Here is a 20,362-nt window from a genome sequence, read left to right as displayed (position 1 = left end):
GGAAATGGAGTTTAGAAAGGGAGTTTGGTGCCTCCTTAGGAATCCTGGCAAGGGATTACTCCATTGTTGGGGAGGCCATGGTGGAAGATCTTTAAGATTCTCAAATATAGTAATTCTTTTTTAAAATGCCCAAATCCCTCTTCTCCACCATCTCTCATCTTTCAGAATGTATTGTTTTACTGGACTTAGTTTCCAGTTCAGGAGGGAGGTTGCGGCTGGAGTTATCAGTGAGTAGCTGGAAGCTCACTGAGGATGGGACTCTGAGAAGCTCTCCCTCTCGTGGCGCAGGCAAGGAAAAGAAAGTGCGGAAGGAGATTGAGAAGAAGTGGTCAGGCAGGCTGGCAGGGAAGCAGGAGCGGGTCAGAGTGTGGAGGGCACAGAGGGAGGACCCAGCACCTCAGGAGACACAAAGCATCCAGTATGGGAAGAATGAGGGCAGCCTCTGGAGTTGAACAGGACAAGGTCAAGGCGAGCTCAGTGAGAAGAAAGTCAGGGAGGTTGTTATGGATTACCGTGGGCTGAGAATACACAGGAACCGTGGCTTCCCATGAGGGCAGAAACCTAGAAGACAGAAGATCGACCCAGTTGGAATAAGAGGAGGCCTGGTCTGAGCCGAGCTCGGACAACAAAGTTCAGGAAGCCAGCCCCTAACCCTGGAGGGGCTTAGCTGACAGAGCCTGCGCACCTCACGAACCAGGAAACCAATTGCCAGAGAATAAACCAGCAGCCCGGAAAGCTATGTGCCCCTCTGGAAAATAAAGCAGGCGGGCAAAGTACTCTTTGAATGTAAAATGATTGAAAGTGTTGAAAATTCCAACTCCAAACAAAAGGCTGACTCTGAAGGCACCATATGCATAGCGCAGCTCAGTCGAATGGGCTGGCCAGAGGTCTCGCCTATTCAGAATCTCCATCATTCAGGCTACTGGGACATATGTAGGGTTTTTTTCTTCCCCTTAATTGGTAGGATTCAAAATGATCTGCAGCATAATGGGGCAAAACTACTGTAACTACCGGGCCATTTAAAGTTATTGGGTTCTGGTTGAATAGGCCAGTATTACTGTAAGTGCAGCTGCCGCTGTTATGCGCTATTAGAATGGAACACTTGTTCAAAAGCTTCAGCCCCCTCATTTCTTCTCTTACAATTGGAGCTGAGCTGGGCTGGGCCTCCCCCGCGCCTCACTTATGCACAATTTTTGCCCTGATTGCAGCTTGTCCCTTCCTTTTGTTTAGCTGATTTTCAATGTATTCAGGCCAGTAGGCCATTCTTTTTTTTATTTTAAAAAATGCATAAATACTATGAATTTTTTAAAAAATGTGTTCAAATGCTGCGACTTCCAGGCACTGTCCTGATGTTTCTTAAGAATAAAGTTAAGTAATAAGTAGTTTGTCTTAAGAGAAACGCATACTTACGTAACACATACAGACGTTCAAGGTTTCCAAAATGTTGGTTTTCATTTTTAGGTTTAAGAAGTTTGATCATAGATACTTACGGAAAATCCTCATCAGAAAGAACTTACCCAAATCAAGCATTGTTTCTTTGTACAAGAAGCTGGAACTGAAACAAGCCATCGAGATGGTGGAGACTGGGATACTGAGCTCTACAGCTTTCTCCATACCCCATCAGTGAGTCATATCTGTTCTTTGTTCTAAACTTTCACTGTCAGAATTCCAAGGGGCACTGACCGATTGCCTCATTTAAAGGTATACGAGGAGTAAAAAGGCAGAAATATAAGTAAGAAATTATTTTTAAAATATGTAATCTAAGTCTTGGCATTTTTATGGCTTGGCCCAAGCTCACATATTTTACCTAGTTTCTGAAAATTACTTTCTAGCAAACGTTGCTTCCTTAGAGTTGTATGACATCTTTCTTTGGGAGGGAAGGGCAAGTGAATGTGTAGAATTGCAGCATATTTTACAAGACTGTCTCATTTTCCTCCTGACATGACCCCTGTGCATGTGATTCTGTCCTTCCTCCCATTGTGTTTCTTCCCATAAGCCATTTCTCTTCCTCTTTTACATGAAAGATGAGTTAACTTTCTGAGATGATAACTTGGATTTGGGAAGGAGTGATGATAGCAATAGGTGTGGTCATTGGTGGTCTATGTAAAGAGAAAGTTGTGTTTGTAATTGCATCTAAGGCGAGGGTCTACATGAGATTGTGAAATTTGCCTTGAGTCTATGTGAGACCAGCTTGGAGTAGAAGCAGGGAGTTGCCTGGATTCCTGGGGAACAGGGAGTTGTGGAAGCAGGACATAGGGAGGGGTGATACTGGAATACAAACCCATCATTACAAGATGATTTTCTATGCAACGTGGTAGAGCCTCTGGTAGCCACTTTTCCCAAGAGCTGGCTAAATACTTCTTAAAGCTGTTTTAACTCTGACATTTAATGACAGCCCCTTCAACGTCAAAAGAATTCATTAATTTCCCAAAGATGCCCAGTTTTTCTCCAACAAATGATTTATTGGGAAAATTAATCACAACATATATTTAGGATAAGGAACATGAGTCCCTCCATCCTGTTGTCTTCAGCAGGTAAAAACACTTGATCATATGCTTCAATTATGTCTTCACATTTAAAAAGGAAGTTGGAAGAAGAGCTAAGAACAGGTAGCAATAAAATTGTCACTGTTGCCTGAGTGTTATTTCTGAGATAACACCTTCATCCCTTGCCTGCTAATAAATCAGAAACACCCTTGCATTTCTTACATGGCCTGAGAAGAATCCTAACTAAAAGTCACTAAGAAATAAGGCAGAAAGCTTTGTATTATACTGAGATAATCCCTGAGGATATCTCAGTATAATACAAAGCTTTCTGCCTTATTTCTTAGTGACTTTTCTTTGAGGGTGGTGGGTTGGGGTTGTTGGTTTGTTTTGATGCCTGCTCATCACATGGCTTTAAGGAAACTTCTGATATTAAAATGGAAAAGTGTTGACAAATATATACTGGCAGTGCTCTGCTGCATCATAATGGAGCCCCAGGCAAAGGAAACATCAGGCATATTAATCCTCTATTATTTAAAATGCTGATATTATACTCATCAAGAATTTTTTGCATTGACCTTTATTTCTAAAAATATTGCATTTAAATCTGACTTACCTTAGTTAACTGAGTTCTTTGCAACCCCCTTGCATTTGACACCTTTGATCCAATCCTGTCTGTTAAGACACCTCCTATCTACCAGGCACCGTGAAGTGGACACAGGCCTTGCCCTCATGGACACCATAATCTGGTAGGGTCATGACGTTAACAATAAAGGCCACACAAACATAAGCATAAAGAACAGAGAGCTGTGCAAGTCTATGAGAGGTGCACCTCACCTGGGCTCCTTGCCTTTGACCTGCTCACTGAAGGATGAATGCTGATTAATGCAGTTTAGACCATTAGAAACTTCCTTAATTGCTTTGCTTACTTATGTGAGCACTTGGTTTAGGAAGGTATGGGTGCTTATCTCAAATGAGAATCAGTCTGCCAGGTGGCAAAGCATATTTTGAATTTTTGTATTACATTGCATCAGTCATAAGCATTTGCCTTAATTTCTGATCTCAAGGCAATCTTTAAACCAGTTTTATTTGGAGTGGGGGCCTGCCGGTTAAGTCAATTATTTCTTTAGAAATGAATTTAAGATTAGTGAGAGAGCCTTATAGGTACGAGATGATTTTTTTTCTCCTCGTACACCCCAAGCAGTTAGTTAACTAGGGTGGGAGAGATTTTTTAAAGTTGATATTTAATACATATTTAGTATTTAAATTGCCTTTATTTGATCTCATCAGAAATCTGTAGGACGTCAAGCAAAAAGGAATTCCTCTCCTGAGATCAAAGCAGCTAATTTCTTACCAAACAAACCTTCATACAATAATAGGAAAAAGAAGTGTGTACTCAGCTCGCTTTTTATTATTCTGTATGAGATGATAACAACAAAATGCACAGGTATTTTTTTCTTTAGAAGTTCAAGCAATTGTTCTACAAAAGGTTTAGATTTTCAAATTCTATGACCTTCAGGAGAACAGTGCCACTATGGTTGTCTATTTGCACAGTTTGGATGATGTTGATTTTTTGGAATCCCGTTGCTTTTACATACATTATCTTATTTGAAACTCAAAACAATCCTATGAATAAGTAGAATATGCACTTTGATTACTATCTCAAATATGAAGCAGCTCATCTCACCAGTGAGTAGTAAGCTGTTAGAAATTATCAGAGATAGAGACTCAAGCTGATTAAAAGTGTTGAAGCTTTAAACACTTTTTGATTAAAGTGATATTAAAATATAAAATATTTATATATTTATAGGCATAACAAACATAACAACCATGCAACTTCAAAATGTATTTTAAAACTCCCAGATAATTTTAATGTGTCATTTCTTTTAAAGAGGCCTAAAGTAACTTCACTGTAGTGAAGATGCAGGTTCTGATGCCATTTTTCATTTCCACAATGGAACACTGTATTTTGAGGAGCAGCATCATCTCAGCCACTCATCACTCATTCCAAATGTTGTTCATCTTGGTGACCTCTGTAAAAACACGCTAAGCAGCTGCACACAGGACTGCTGGTGGGTTCCACTGTGTGCACCGCAGGCAAGTTTTCCTGTCCTCTGAGCCCACTTTTCCTACAGACTTCACATCTTAGCTGCATAAAAAAAGATGTGTTCTTCTAAATAAATTCACAAACCATATATGATATTTTGGAAGTTCATACTATGATATGTGTATTCTACTAAATGTTATAGTAGAATTGAAGCTTCTTTTTACATTATTATAGCAACCGACCAAAAGAGAAAAAGATTGAGGGTTGATTGATGAGAACAAATACACACTTAGAGAGAAGAAATAAGCTCTGGTGGTTAATAGGACTGTAGGGTAACTATAGTTAACACTAACTGTACATTTCAAAATAGCTAGAAGAGAATGATTTGAATGTTTCTAACATAAAGAAAAGATAAAAATGTAAGGTGATGGATATCCCAATTACCTTAATTTGATTATACGAATGTATCAAATTATCACATATACCCCAAAACTATGTACAACTATTATGTATCAATATAAAAGATAAGTAAGAAGAGTTATGGGAAAGATGAATGTTGTATTCAATATACTTAGGTTCCGATTTTTCCAGTTTGATTGAAATTATTGCAGAACTTTTATTTAAGGTGATGAAGATCTCCTTTAAGGATAATGAATGAATGGTCCAGTGACAAGAGTCTTTTGGTTTATAAGTTGACTTGATATAGAAATGATCACTCATTCAGTTTTTCTAAAGCTGTATCTCCTGTGCTTGTGCTGTGAGTATTTCAGGGACGATTTTGCTAATGAAGTGGCATGAAGAAAACTCCAGGTATCACCTTGCCCAAGTGAGTCAATTCTATAGCTGTAGAATGATAGCTGCATAATTCTATAGCTGCGGCTTCTCAGTGTGGCTCCATGAAGGGAAATGCCTTTGGGATACCTGGAGCACCCATTCCAGCCAGAGCTTGAATGGACTTTAACTAAGTTCGTCCTCCCCAAAGTGGTCAATTATAAACTGGGAAGAGTGCCAAGTTAGAGCTACTGCTATATCAAGTGTAACTTTACCATTTCCTTTATCAATGGTTTTTCCTATTAGGTTGTTTCATAATGAACACAAAAATGGAACTATTTGACTAGCTGTTGTTTCTGCTTAGCAGTACAGCACATTCACCACATTAAAGGAATGTGTTCAGATTGTGAAAGTGTTTGGGCATATCTAAATCAGAATAAATGTTATTTGAAGGACATTTAAACAGTTAGGTTTAAATGCCCTGATACTAATGTTTAGATCACCAAGGGTGGTAACTGTATATCAATAGAGGTGGCATTTGCAGCTTTACGATATGGAAACAGATTTCAATCAGTTTATAGAGAGGACATTAGTCAGTCTACAGATAGCATTGCTAAACAAAATCCAGGCTTGCTGTGATATTTGGTATCCAAGTCCTTTAATATCTTTTATCAAATCTACATTACTTTTAAAATGTCTTCACTATTTATGGCTGTATTGCTACTAATGTTTTGAAAAATACTTAAAAGGTGGCCTGCATTAAGACTAATAAATACTCACGTTTGTAGCCAATTATCTTAAGAGCATATGCAAGCAGATATCAAAGGCTTCAGTGCCCTTATGCATTCAAAATTCAAAAGAGCTGAGGCTAGAAACAAACAGACGAACAAACAAACCCACTAAGGTTTATATCAAGATGTTAAGGAAGGTGATAGTATTAAAAAGGGAGTTAATTATTTTTAGTTTTCTCCTTTTTGTTCTTATGTTCCACATGGAATATATATATTATTCATGTAATACAAAGTTTTTAAAAATTACTGCCACTAGAGTGTAATCAAATACATTTGTCACATGATAATTCTTCCCCTAGCAATGTCAGGACTTTATAATCCCCAGAGGACAATTGTGCATTGACTGCTAACCTGGACACAGGCATAACCTGGTTTTCAATCCCTTCCAGAGGTGGGAAGGGGTCACGGTGTACAATATCTTAGAGCTGGGCTGGCTCTCGGGGTATAAATGGTCTAATTGCCCTTGTAAAATGTGATTTTGGTTCCTTCAATTATTTCTTAACCAAAGATAAAATCCCTACAGGTACAATTCCAATATAAATGTACTCATGAAACTAATATTCTATTAGATAAATGCTAATCAAAATGTGGTGTATAGATGGTATTAATCTGTGAATTGTTTGCCACCTGTCCTCAATGAGATAGGTAAGTACAAAACTAGCAAAGAGTTTGTCTTTGACTGAATCATTTTTTTTCTGTTGCATTTAATGGTAAAATATTTGGATTGCATGGTATGGTGTCATTTTCTAACAACTGATTTTTATTGTATTGTACAAGCACTTCAGTTCATAACAGATTTCGAGGAAAAAAATAACTTGTTACCACTTTAGACCTTTTTTAAAAAAATGGGTTGGAATAATTACCATATATAAGCTATAGGCAAAGGAACAGTATTTTCAAAACCTGAAGTCAAGACATATGTTCTGACATCAAATCATCTTACTAAAACAATAGGAAAAATTACATGTAGGATTCTGGAACTTAGGATTCCCCTCAGTACAGAGCAAGGCCCACTAATATTTTTTGTGGCACCTCTTGCCAAATGAAAGAATAATGCTTGTCTCTTCTCCAATAATGATTCCAGGGCCCAGAGGATACAAGGAATCAAAAGACTTTCCCCTGAAGATGTGGAGTCCATAAGGGACATTCTGACATCCAACATGTACCAAGTTCGGCAAAGGGTGTGTATGAGCCACCTGTGGTGTCCCCATTGTCTGTCCTTGAAAACAGTCCTTCAGGGGTCTCCTGATGTTCACGCCACACACTGTAAGGTGGTCTCTTGCTGAATATTTTCTCTCTGCTTAGTTTGGAGAATAGAAAGTTAATTGTCATGTTTCTGCTGCAAAATTGGCACCTGTGGCATAAAAGGAACTGCAAATCTAGTTACCGTCTCTAGGGGGCAGGCTGCCCTAGCCCTGCAGCCTGGTGCTTTCCAGAACTAGCAGGTCTCTCTGCAGAGAAGCTCATCCACCACACCACAGAACAAAGATGGCACCAGGATGCTGATCACAGTGCAGTTGTCCCAATTGCATTGCCTACAGTAAAGATGAGAAAGTTGAGATAGTTTAGGTTACAATATTGAAACTATAATTTATAACGAATAAATGCTAGAATAAAAGGAGACATCTTATTTCTCAATTTTGGAACTAGGTATGAAATCTCTACCAGTCCTTGGGACCTGGTCCAAAGTGCATACTAAGAAGATTTCTGAGGACAGTGGATGAATCTTTCTGAAACTTTGACTTAGTTAAATAATATTCCATCTAATTAGTCATCTAACGAAGTCATATAATGAGAAGTTTTTTCAAGTTTGAGGATTTGATCGTCCATTTTAATCCTAATACTTGGGTGTGATTAGAAATGAATTCATTTTGAGGGCCTTTGGTTTTGTGACTGTGTCATTGATCATAGTCTTAATGAAACTAAAACAAAATCACCTAGGCAAAGCTCCCCATTTTCAAAGAGAAGATGCTGAGGTCAGTGGAGTTGGTTATCTGACTTGTTCAAGGTTACAAAACAAATCCAGGTTAAGAACACAGGTCTTCTACCCACCCACCCAGTGCTCTTTTCATGACTCTGGACTTACATAATCCAATGAAAGTGAATGTTTTCTGGTCTCCTGTTTCAACTCAAAGGTCGATGATTAAGAGGAATGTGTCAGTGAAAGGCTCTGCACCAGCTGGAGGAATAAAGGTCAGCACTAATGGTAGTGTGCTAGAGTAAATTCCACAGCTTTCAAATCATTCCAAGTGAAACTGTTTCAGTAAGACTATCACATCCTGCCTTAGATAAATAATAGATAACAACTTCCTGGTTTGAAGAATGTGACTAGCTTAGTGAGAGCCAGAGCCCATAGGGTACCCGGTACTCAGCCTGTTCCCTATGTGGATGAAGGCCAAGTTTAGGGAAAGGTCTAGAAACGGAGATGGAGATCCTAGGACTCTAATCCCGTCTAAAATAAGGTCAACTGCTCATCCTTTCTTTTCTTCCTTGGATGCAGTTTCCAAGATAGCATCCTTTCATCTCTTTTAATAAGTATCCTACTCATTCTGCTTTCCAGAGTTCTACTTTCTAAGCTATACAGCACCTCCCTTCCTCATTGTCCTCAAATTAAAGCACAAAGGCCTCTTTCGCTTTAAAAAGTTTATTGCTGACGACCTTGGGAGCCAAATAGGGAGAACACAATTGATAAACAGAGGACAGTTACAAGCCTATGAGGTGGCTTTTTGACTCTACTTTGCTTACTCCGTAAGTCAAACTCACCAGTCCTACCCCTTCCCGTCTTCCTTTCCTTACTCAGCTTTACAAAGGTCATAAGAATTCTCTCCTCCACCACGGTCCTCTTGATCTCTTGAAGGAAAGGTCTACCTGAAAATGCAACTCAGGACAATTATACATTTACTCTGTTTCTAGCAGGCAATCTACATTTTTGAGGAATGTCACAAAGGGTGTACATTAGCTATCCTGCACTCTCTAGCCTGGGTGATAGATGCAGGCCTGGTAGCCAGGGCATTTCTCACTGTTCACATCTTGAAAGAGGCCATCTTGGGCATTGGGATTTACCTCAGGGCAGGACCAGGATGAAGGCAGAGTTTGACTCTGGGCGACCCTAATGCACAGTTGATCCGAAACTGAGCTGGCCCTGCTGGGTCTGTTGCTCCTAGGAGGACTCCAGCCAATTCTATTTGAAGTCCTTTGACTCAGTACACCCAGGACAGAATCTTCATGGCTGGAAAACTTAAGGGACTCACCTCTGGAGGTTTCCGGTAGGACAACCACAGAGGAAGCTCTCTGAAACACAGTGGGGATGGAGATTGAGAAACACTGTCACTAAACTTACAAGAGAAGAAACTGACTTCAGCCCAGACCTCCAGGATAGGTCACAGATTGATGGGTGATTCCCGAGTAGCCTGGATAATCAGATCACTCTCAGAATTTCTACATACTTTCAAAGGAAGAGATCAATTTCAGTTTCCTTCAGCAAGTAGTTAATACACATCTAGAATGTGCCGGGCATCAGGAACACTGCACTGAATAAGACAAAGTTCATTCTCCTTTAGGGCTCAAGGTCCAGTGGGAAATGCAAGCTCCTCTATAACACAGAAATGGAGGGAGAGGAGGGAAGAATGGACATTATATGCATAGAGCCTTCTATGCTCCCTGCAGATAGGCAAAATAGAGAAGCATGTTGGTCACGGGAGGTTATGGGAGGTGAAATAGGAAGCCAAATGTCCAAGTGTTCCTTACAAAGTGCAGCCTCCTCCCAAGTCTAGGTGTAGGAAATCCTACTAGCAATACATTGTATGTAGACAAACACACACACACACACACACACACTGAATTCAGTTTTGCATGATTTTAAAATTGATAAACAATTGTAAAAGTTTGTCTCTATATTCCTAATTCTTGTGTTATTTTTCAAGACAGTGTCATGTTACCATTTTTTAATATTTCAATGTGTAAAATGCACATAGGTTGAGGTGTCATTACTAATGATAGACAAGAATTCATATTTCAGAATGTCTTCAAAATTCAACTTTTTGGGGCAAATTCTTGTCAGATCTGTTAATTTGCCAAAAGTGGACATTAAAGAGCTCCCATTGGGAGAAAGAGAAAGTTGGATTTACCATTCCCACACTGTTCCCTTGGCCTTCAGTTTATGCAATCTTTTCTTTTCCCTTGGAGACAGTTGTCACTCTCACTCTGTCACCCAGGCTAGAGTGCGGTGGCATGATCATGGCTGACTGTGGCTTTGACCTTCTAGACTCAAGCGACTCTCCCACTTCAGCTTCCTGAGTAGCTAGGACCGCAGGTTCACACCGCCACACCCAGCTATTTTTTTTTTTTTGTATTTTTTATAGAGATAGGGTTTAGTCACATTGCTCAGGTTGGTCTCAAACTCCTGGGCTCAGTGATCCACTTGTCTTGGCCCCCTGAAGTGCTAGGATTACAGGTGTGAGCCACCTTGGCAGTCCAGTTTACACCTTCTTTACTGCACTATTTTTATACAATTATCTATTTTGTGAGGGTTACTTTAGTTAATAGCTAATGGAAACCACAAATCTGCTTAACTGGATGCACATATACTGAAACACAAACAATGAACTGCAAGCCGGTGAAACCGATGAGGATGCCATTATCAATCCCTTGTTGACTTGACTGTCTCATGTATGGACTGAGTGAGGGCCCGTTATAAATTATTATATTAAGTACTAATAGAGCTTAATCTGTTTTGTATTTGTTTGGATAAAAATCAATAGAAATAGAAGTATCAGTATTTTCTTTCTCACCCTGTGGGGCATCTTGTGGCACTTTTTGGAGTGTGTGCACCCTCCTAAAAAGCACATGACCTGAAAAACGGAGCCTCTACTCCTTGGCAGGCTGCCTGTGGCCTGGCCCCAGCCCCTCCATGCCCCTCCAGTCTCACCTCTCACGCACTTTGAATGAAGCACCCCATTCTTTTGTGGTAACAGACTCATTTCTGGCTCCTTTCCAGCACATCCTCTGACCTCTCACCTCCAAGGTGGTTACCAGCTGATGTCTTAGCTCATGTGTTTTCTCTTCCTGGAATTTGTTTCCAGGATAACACTCACTCATCTTTCAAGACTTATCTCAGTACACTGAACCTTTCCCATCCAAGACTGGATGAAGTGCCTTTTGCCTGTACTGTACGACCCCCTGATGATCCCAGAATCTTATCACTTAGCTGCACGCATAGCATCTTACCCCTATTGGTTTGACTTCTCCAGGAAACTGTAAGCCTTTTGAAGACTGTAATTCTAATTTACTCACTTATTTAATCCTGTGCCTTCCACAACACCTGGCACATAGAGCATTTTCTCTATTGAAGTGAAACTGACTACCCCTATCACAGCAACCATCACTTGGGAGGGAGAGCCCCTGCTGCCCCAATCCTGTCATCCACCAGGACTTTGTGGTTTATCAGTGCACGCAGTGTGTCACCTACTGAACCCTGGCAAACTGAGCATTTGCGGGTGGACCTTTAGTGAGCACCAAGAGGGAGAAGAAATTTCAGTTCAGCATTTTGCAAACATCTGTCTGAGGACTGACTAATGTTGGCCTAGGGTCCATGACAAGTTCCACTGGTCTGGGGTAAGGGACAAGGAAGAAATTCTCATAAAGCTAAATTGATTCAATTTGAAGGACTATTTTTTCAAATCTCAAATTATGTTCTTCCTGTGACTTTGGTTAAGAGACTTTCTGAATTGATGATAATGGTGATAGAAATTGTGTGTGTGTGTGTGTGTGTGTATTCTTAATTGGCAAAATTAAAAAACAACAACTCTATGGAAATTCCCAAAGTAGTTTAGTTTTGATATTTTCCTTTCTTATTAAATTCACTGGTCTGGCATCAAAAACATGACCTGGAAAGGAAAGTCTATGTATGGGGCAGGCCAAGTCTGTTGGTAACTAAGAGAAGGACCTCTGTAAGGATTAGAGCAGGAGGCAGAGGCTCCAGCTACAGGTCCGCCCTGAGAGCAGTGACCTGGGGTCATAGACTTTTATTCTTGGGACTGAGGCTTGTTCGTTCACAATCAAGGCAAATGCTTAGCTGACCTCCAAGGTGCTCACCTGTTCTCCTGGTCTTAGGTTCCTGATGTTTCCGTAGCTTCCTTGGCTGAAAGTTGTATGGAGGAGTCCTTACGTATTTGACATTCCATTTTCTCTGCAGACCCTGTCCTACAACAAATACAACCTCAAACCCCAAACAAGTGAGAAGCAGGCTAAAGAGATTCTGATCCGCCGCCAGAACACCTTAAAGGAGAGCATGAGGAAAGGCCACAGCCTGCCCTGGGGAAAGCCGGTACATTGGGGCTGGGGACTGGGGACATTACTTCAGGCTGCAAATGTTTGTGACCTGCTGAGCCTGTTCCTATACAGGATCTCACATGCATGACCATCGACGTTTAAACAAACAAAACCCCACCTTGTTACCTGACAGATACTAAAGCAAGAGTGCAGGACACCAGAGCAAACTTTTTCTCTGGGTTCAGGGCCCCAAGGCATCTGCCCATAAGGTGCTTCCCTCCACGGTGGGTCAGGGACTGCAATGCACTTAATGTGCTGTGAGTCCAGATCCAGACCTTATGGTGACCAGGTACCGACCATGCCCTTCAGTCCTCATGGTCAGTACCTGGTCACCATGGGGTCTGGGTCTGGACCAGACCCTCTGACCCCAGGATGCTTACTTCTCTCCCAAGAAGGTATAGGGAAGGATTGGTTGTTACCAAGACTCCTGGGCTCACGTTCACATCAGCCACTGTGTTTCTGCAATCTTCCCATTGGAGGCCACAACAAACCAGTCTTACTGGCAATTTGGATGGAGGCTGGGTGAGAAGCAGACCCTAATCTCAAACCTAACCTCAGTGGGGATATGAGAGTAACTTTCAAAGGTTGCTAATGGTCTATTTTATCATGAGAGGGAAAGGAAATACATATTGGAGACTGGCGTGTTCTGCCTTCTCAAAACAAAAAAACTAAAAGCCAGTAATCCAAACAAGATGACACAGAGCAGGTCTGTGTTCTTCCCCTTATTTTATTTTATTAGTTTTGCGACGGAGTCTCGCTCTGTCACCCAGACTGGAGTGCAGTGAGTGGTGCGATCTCAGCTCACCGCAACCTCTGCCTCCCGGGTTCATTCAATTCTCCTGCCTCAGCCTTCTGAGTAGCTGGGATTACAGGCACCTGTCACCACGCCCTGCTAATTTTCGTATTTTTAGTAGAGACAAGGTTTCACTATGTTAGCCAGGCTGGTCTTGAACTCCTGACCTCAGGTGATCCGCCCTCTTCTGCCTCCCAAAGTGCTGGGATTACAGGCGTAAGCCACAGTGTCTGGCCCTTCCCTTTATTTGCCATGTGCAGCTCCTAATTGAGACAGCTTATTCTCCTTTTTCTTTCTACTTGCTACCCACAGGCTGGCATCAAGAATATCCGCTACCTCTCCTTCCCCTACGGGAATCCTCAGTCTGCGGGAAGAGACACAAGGGCTGCTGGGTTCTCAGGTAAGCTGCACACCTGGCTGCTCTACTGCTTTTCTGTAGAGTCAGGCGGTAAATATCTGGGGGTGTGGGCCAAGAGGCAACATTAAGAACATTATGTAGGTTACTTATATGATAAGAAAAAGAAGAAAACGACTTCTTTTATAGATGAAACTCGGAACTTTGTTTATGAACACTGAAATTTGAATTTCATATAATTTTTACTTGTCATGAAATATTATCTTCTTTTAATTTTTTTCAGCCCCTTAAAAATGTACTAACCATTTGTAGCTGACAGGCCATACACGAAGAGGAAGTAGGCCAGATAGAGCCCAAGGGTCATAATTTGATCTCATCTTGAAGAAATGTGAAAGGGGTGTTTCACTGAAGTTCTAATATTCACCCACTATTTAAATATGAGCAGAGTTCTCCAAAGCTGGTTTAATTTCACTAAAATGATTTCACCAGATTTACTGATTAGATGTTTTCCATTTAATATTTAATTATTAAGTGGAATTCTTAGAATTATTGAAACTTTATTATTCTAATAAAAGCAAAGTTATTATTTTTATATGTGTATAAAATGATTTGCTATTAGCAAAAGGTGACATAATATATGTAATATGCCATGTTATCTATTTTTATTTTCCTAATTTTTGTGTTAAAATCATATTGGAAATGCAAGTAAACTAAACATAAAGGATTTTAGTATTTAATCTTTAAGGAGTATATGTAATTACCTCAAAATGAAACTTTTTTTTCTGATTTAAAAACATACTGGATACAAAATCAAAATCATTCAGTAGAGAAAAGCATAAAAAAGAAAGTTAAAAGCATTCGCAACCCTAATGCCAAGGTATAATCACCATAGAATGTTTTGGTGAGCACCCTTCTAGAATTCTTCCTATACCTGCCTGATCCCACACTACCCATACTGACACCTCCCTCCACAAAAAAATCACAAAAACATTGCATCATATTATACATAAAAGCAAAGCATAGTCATCGTTTTGCAATCTTTATAAATTGCCTAGTTCACTGAACAAATGTTGTACGTAGGTTTCCATGTCAATAGATGTGGATCTAATACTCATTTTTAATGAGTTAATAATAATTATATGCATGTACCAAAGCTTATTAAGCTAATTCCTAATTAATAAATACTTAAGGTATTATCAACTTTTAATAAATATAAACAATGATACATATTAAGGACTCTGGACCACTTGTGATTGGTATTTTCACAAATAAGCAATTATTCCCTTAGTATATTTTCCTGGAAGTAAAATTTTGAGGTCAAATTCATATAGATTTAAATTTTTATATATATTGTCAAAACACCATCAAAAAAGATTATATCACTAATTTGCCCTCACAACAACAGTCTGTAAGAATGATCTTTTCCTAATACCACTGGGCTGTTGTCAAACTTCTGAGTAATCTGTGATATGGTAGCATAAAATTTATATGCCAGATTTAATTTTCATATGAATCTCTTTGATTTTTAGTGAAGTTGAACATCTTTCACATTTTGGAAACAATGATATTTCTTGGGGTGAAGTTTTCTCTTCCTGGCTTTGCTCGTTTTTTGTTTTGTTTTGTTTTGTTTTTTTCTATTTGGTTGTTGATTTTCTTGAGATGAATTTGAAGAACCCTATATAACAAGGATATCATCCATTTTCTCTCCTATATGTTGCCAATGATTTTTTTTTATTTTTTTGAGATGAGTGTCTCTGTCACCCTGGCTGGAATGCAGTGGAGCGACCTCGGCTCTCTGCAACCTCTGCCTCTTGAGTTCAAGCGATTCTCCTGGCTCAGCCTCCCGAGTAGCTGGAATTACAGGCATGTGCCACCACACCCGGCCAATTTTTGTATTTTCAGTACAGACAGGGTTTCACCATGTTGGCCAGGCTAGTCTTGAACTCCTGACCTCAGGTGATCCCCCTGCCTCAGCCTCCCAAAGTGCTGGGATTACAGGCGTGAGCCACCGAGTCTGGCCGATAGTTTAATTTTTTTAAACAATCTTCCTGGTACAAATAACCTGGCACTATTTTTGTTATTTGAGTGAGAAAACAAGAAAGTGTCACAGTTCTTTCTTTCTTTTTTTAATTTAATTTTTTTTAGAAAAAAAAATTAAAAAGGGACAGGGTCTCCCTATGTTGCCCAGGCTGATCTGTAACTCCCGGGCACAAGGGATCCTCCTGCCTCGCCTCCTAACATGCTAGGATTATAGGTGTGAGCCACCAAGCCTGGAGGACAGCTATTTCTTAAGAGATGAGCATCAATACTGCATGCCTATGGTAGCAGGAGATGACCACGGAGCAGATTCATTTGAGCACTAATGAACAAATCTTAAATAAGCATTATAAACAAAATACAGCAGAACATTAAAAGTACAATACACCTTGCAAAGTGGGGTTTATTCCAGAATTTGAGAGTTGTTTAACATTTGGAAACATACATACATTATTCACTAGACTAATAAATAGGTCACAGGATCCTAGCCTTTTAATGGATGTCTTCACTAAAGGATATCTCAGTCACACTTTCAGTCAAAGCCATAAAATGCCAGGAAAAAATAGACAGGATATATATGAAGGAAAAATAAAATTCTATTTCTTCACACTGTCATTTCTGGTCTATAAAGAGGATGATATTGATTCCCTCCATATGCAATTGTATTGTCCTGATGTGAAGCCAGTCTCATACATGCAGGATACACATATGAACAGGTACATAAAGATGCTAGAACAGAGTCTGGAACCAAGTAGATGTGCAAGAAATATTAGTCACTATTACTATTACTACTTAGGGACTTAAAGAAGCCTTGACATGGGTAAATACAGATGTCCTTGGAAAGAAAGACAACGCTTCACTATGTCAGTTCTACATGAATTACTTCAGACTTGGAATGAACTGTTAGTCCCAATGATTTCTTTTCTTTCAAATATACTCGACTGGTTCTAAGTTTCATCTAGGTGAACAAAGACAGTGGTTAAACTGGAAATCTGAGGGAAAAGTAATGAAATAGCACTTATGTTAGCAGTTTTCTTTAATAAGTTTTAAGGATGGGAAATCATTGCTCTGCAATATGTTATGGGTCGTATGTCTGCAGGATTTTATATACTTGTTCTTATTTGTCATGGAAACTTAGGCCTATTTATGCAGACTCGTTTCTGGCTTGCTTGGAATTAACTCTACTGTGAATAATTTGTAATTTCTGTGGTTATGATTTATGAAAAATAATAAGCCATGACACATTGAAAAAGGATTATAATAATGATTAGGATAAGGCTGACATAGTCCTCAACGTGTAGCCAAGCACAATTGATCATTGGAATCCTTCTCTCCAAACCGGAAGTCTTTCTGCACCAAGAGAATGGCTGGAGGGGATCTAGGGGAGACAGTGGAGAGTCATGTTCTGCAGGCAAGCAGCCCCTGGCTAACCCACCTGAAACTTGGGGAATGCTTCCCTTCCTAGCTCTCCCCTTGCCCTCCAGGGTCAGGACTTTTCTTGTTCTGGATGTCTTGGAGCTCCATGCTGGTTTGGGGAACTTCACATGCTCTTCCAGGGCTCTTTTGCCTTTAGGGCTCACTTGGTGTTATAAGTAGGGAGGTCTTGACTGGAAACCTCTTATATGACATGAGGCTGCTTAGAATCCATGTGCATCAAAGCAGATGAAAAAGCTCTGCAGATGAATGGTGGCGATGGTAACATGACAATGTGAATGCACTTCATGCAATGAACTGTACACTTATTTATAGTTAGATGAAAAAAATGGTTAAAATGGTCAATTTTTTGTTATGTATATTTTACCACAAGTTTAAAAAATGTGGAGGCGGGAAGGGTTGCACTCCGAGTCTGAGTGTCTGAACAGTGTATCCTGCATCAGGTAGTTCATTCTGTGTGTGTTGGGGCCCATCCTGTGCTGAGCAGAAGCACTTTCCTTATTTCTCCTTTCATGCCAGGGTGCCCATGTCCAGAAGTTAAGGCTGTTGGTCAGGTGGGAGGTAAAAGGACACATACTCAGATTTTGTTGCCAAAGTATCCACTGCTCTGCCTGGAACTGCACTGCCTGGATGCCCATGTGGAGGAGAGTTATGCGAAAAGGACAAAACACAGTCCTCACTCTTCCTTTTTCTGCCTTCTGCTTTCCAGCCAACTTCTTCCTTCAATTTTGGGCAGCTCTAAGCCAAGTGAAACTTTGCAAGTCACATACCCATGCCTCTTCCTAGAGCTTGGAGTCCACTGTACAATAACCTAGAGGGTGGCCAGGAAACTGAGACAGTGACCAGGGTCTGTCCACTGATGGAGCGCTCAACAGGAAAGGTTGGAGTGAAAGAACAAGGTTTGGGGGCAGAAACCTCCAGGCCATGGTTTCCTTAGCTAGTGCTTCAAGCACCAAGGATCCAGAGGGACTGGTCCCAAGCCTTGTTGTAGAGCACATGTTAAAGGAGAGTCAGGGGAAAAAAATGGACAGATATGCAGATATATTAATTAATGTTTTCTTTATTTAAAGAAGTTGATCTCCCTTGCCCATTTTCCAAGTTAGCTTCTTAGTATACTCTGGTCACATTTTAGAAAAACACTATTGAACAGGATATTTTAAGATTTTCAGGTATCCTACATTCTAAATGCATTTTTTCAAGTGTAAATCTTCGGGTATATTCATTCTAGATATGGAATTTTTGTTTTGTTTTGTTAGGAAGGAGAATGAGAGAAAGAACAGGGCTTTCAGATTTAAATATAAATGTCTGAAAATACCTAAATTCTTTTTTTTTTTTTTTTTTTTTTTGAGATGGAGTCTTGCTCTGTCGCCCAGGCTGGAGTGCAGTGGCGCGATCTCGGCTCACTGCAAGCTCCGCCTCCCAGGTTCACGCCATTCTCCTGCCTCAGCCTCCCGAGTAGCTGGAACTACAGGCACCCACCACCACGCCTGGCTAATGTTTTCTAGAAAATACCTAAATTTTTAGGAGAATTTTTAAAGGGAAAATAAATTTATAAGGCTAAGACTTTGAGGAAGTGAGAGTAAATGATATATGTGAGAAATATTCCTTTGAAGATGTGTGCACATTGAAGTGGGGACAAGGCAATGTCCTAGGCATGGGTTAGGGGTCTGGAAGAGAATCCAAGAGGGGACATTGCATAGACAGCTGCTGGCTCCCCTCTCAGGAGGTAGCCCTCCCTCTTACAAGTGGATACACCAAGGACACAGCAAGGAGACCTGATGGTAAGAAGTGGATTTGAAGCTGGGTAGGCTCTGCTCAAACTCTGGTCCCATATTCACCAGCTTATGATATTGAGCATTGCTTAACCTTGTGAAACCTCAGCCACTTTACCTGTGAGATTCATAACTTTGCTCACCCGAAAGGGCCGCTATGAGGATTTAATGGCATGATATATGTAAAAGGATTAGCACAGTGACAGGCATATAGTAAATTATCAGGAAAGGGAAGTTCCCATCAAGTGCCAGTCACAGTCTGTCACCTGCTTAGTCATCTGAGAGGAGGGCATCCAGTCACGCCCTGGTCTCTGCTGTGTCTCCCTTCTGTCCTCCTTTCTCCAGGATTGACTTTTTCTGTATCAAAGGATTGGAACTCAGATGTAATGCTTTCTGGTAGCCACTGATTAAAAAGCAAACCAAGATAAAAGCAACCACTTTCAGATGGCTGCACCACATAATCTTGTGTGTAGCACTGGCTTTGGACAAGACCAAGCATCTTTGTGTCCCACGGTTTATGTCTGTGGCCAACTGATCTGATTCTGTAAAAAGACACTACCTTATTTACCTGGGGAGACTGGCTTGATACACCATTTTGCATGCATTTCTATTTATTTATGACACTGCACTTATAGCTTCTGTCCTCCCATCTGCTTGGGGCAGTGTCCTCGAGAAGGAAAAACTGTGCTGATAAGAAAGTTCAGTGTAGAGCTGAAACATCAGGAAGAGCTTTGCTTCACTCTGAGTTCCTGTCATGTGGATATTAAGTCTTAACTCTGATCTTAAGTCTTGTTCTTTCCCCATCTTACCATGATGTTTTCCTAGATGATGACAGCAGTGATCCAGGATCCCCATCCATCATGTTCAGCGCACTCTCTCGGACAGGGTCACTTCAGAAGCAAGAGGCACAAGAAATAATCCCGCTGAAGAGCCTACACAGAGGAAGGAAGGCATTCAGCTTTGGTTATCAAAGAAACATAAGCCAAGAAGAGTACTTGGGTGGAGTAAGGAGGGTGGCCTTAAGACCCAAACCTCTGTTTCATGCAGTGGATGAGGAGGGTGAGTCTGGAGGGGAGAGTGAGGGCAAGGCCTCTTTGGTCGAGGTTCGGTCGAGGTGGACAGCTGACCGTGGACATGGCGGGGACCATCACAGGTCCAACAGTCCTTTGCTCCAAAAAAAATAGTGTTATTGTCCACAAGATTGTTTTGATGTTTCTCAAGAGTCTGTCTTCCTGTAACTGTGAAAGGAGGATTTCTGGAATTCAGAAGGGAGCTATTGAGTTTGCCATGTTGAAACTATTAAACATGGATCTATAAGCAGCAGGAAGATTTTTTCCAAGGACTGGGAGCAAACTTGCATGCTCTGCCATGTACTTAGTGTGGGGTACCTTTAGATGAATTCCCTGTGAGTGAGAGAAGTTAATCACCCCAAGAATTAGTCACTAAGAATTCCTAAGAACTTTCCATCAAGAGCATTGGATCCAAGACATATATTGAAATACAAGTATGATTGGTCAGTAATTCACATTGCTGATATGCATATGCAACT

At 40.5% G+C, this 20,362-nt stretch overlaps 1 protein-coding gene across 1 annotated transcript in view; it reads left to right on the top strand.

The window, feature by feature from the left end:
* SLC9A4 (solute carrier family 9 member A4) overlaps window positions 1–19,997 on the top strand; it is a 58,965-nt gene extending 38,968 nt beyond the window's left edge. Inside the window, exons 8-12 of the mRNA XM_003274880.3 lie at window positions 1,462–1,623; window positions 7,177–7,273; window positions 12,286–12,417; window positions 13,528–13,615; window positions 19,639–19,997. Of these exons, the coding sequence (XP_003274928.1) occupies window positions 1,462–1,623; window positions 7,177–7,273; window positions 12,286–12,417; window positions 13,528–13,615; window positions 19,639–19,997 (838 nt within the window). The remainder of the gene's footprint in view (window positions 1–1,461; window positions 1,624–7,176; window positions 7,274–12,285; window positions 12,418–13,527; window positions 13,616–19,638) is intronic.
* Window positions 19,998–20,362: the final 365 nt, after the last annotated feature.

Source organism: Nomascus leucogenys, chromosome 14, assembly GCF_006542625.1.
Source record: "Nomascus leucogenys isolate Asia chromosome 14, Asia_NLE_v1, whole genome shotgun sequence".
Taxonomy (NCBI): Eukaryota; Metazoa; Chordata; class Mammalia; order Primates; family Hylobatidae; genus Nomascus; species Nomascus leucogenys.
This window is presented reverse-complemented; position numbering and strand designations above follow the sequence as displayed.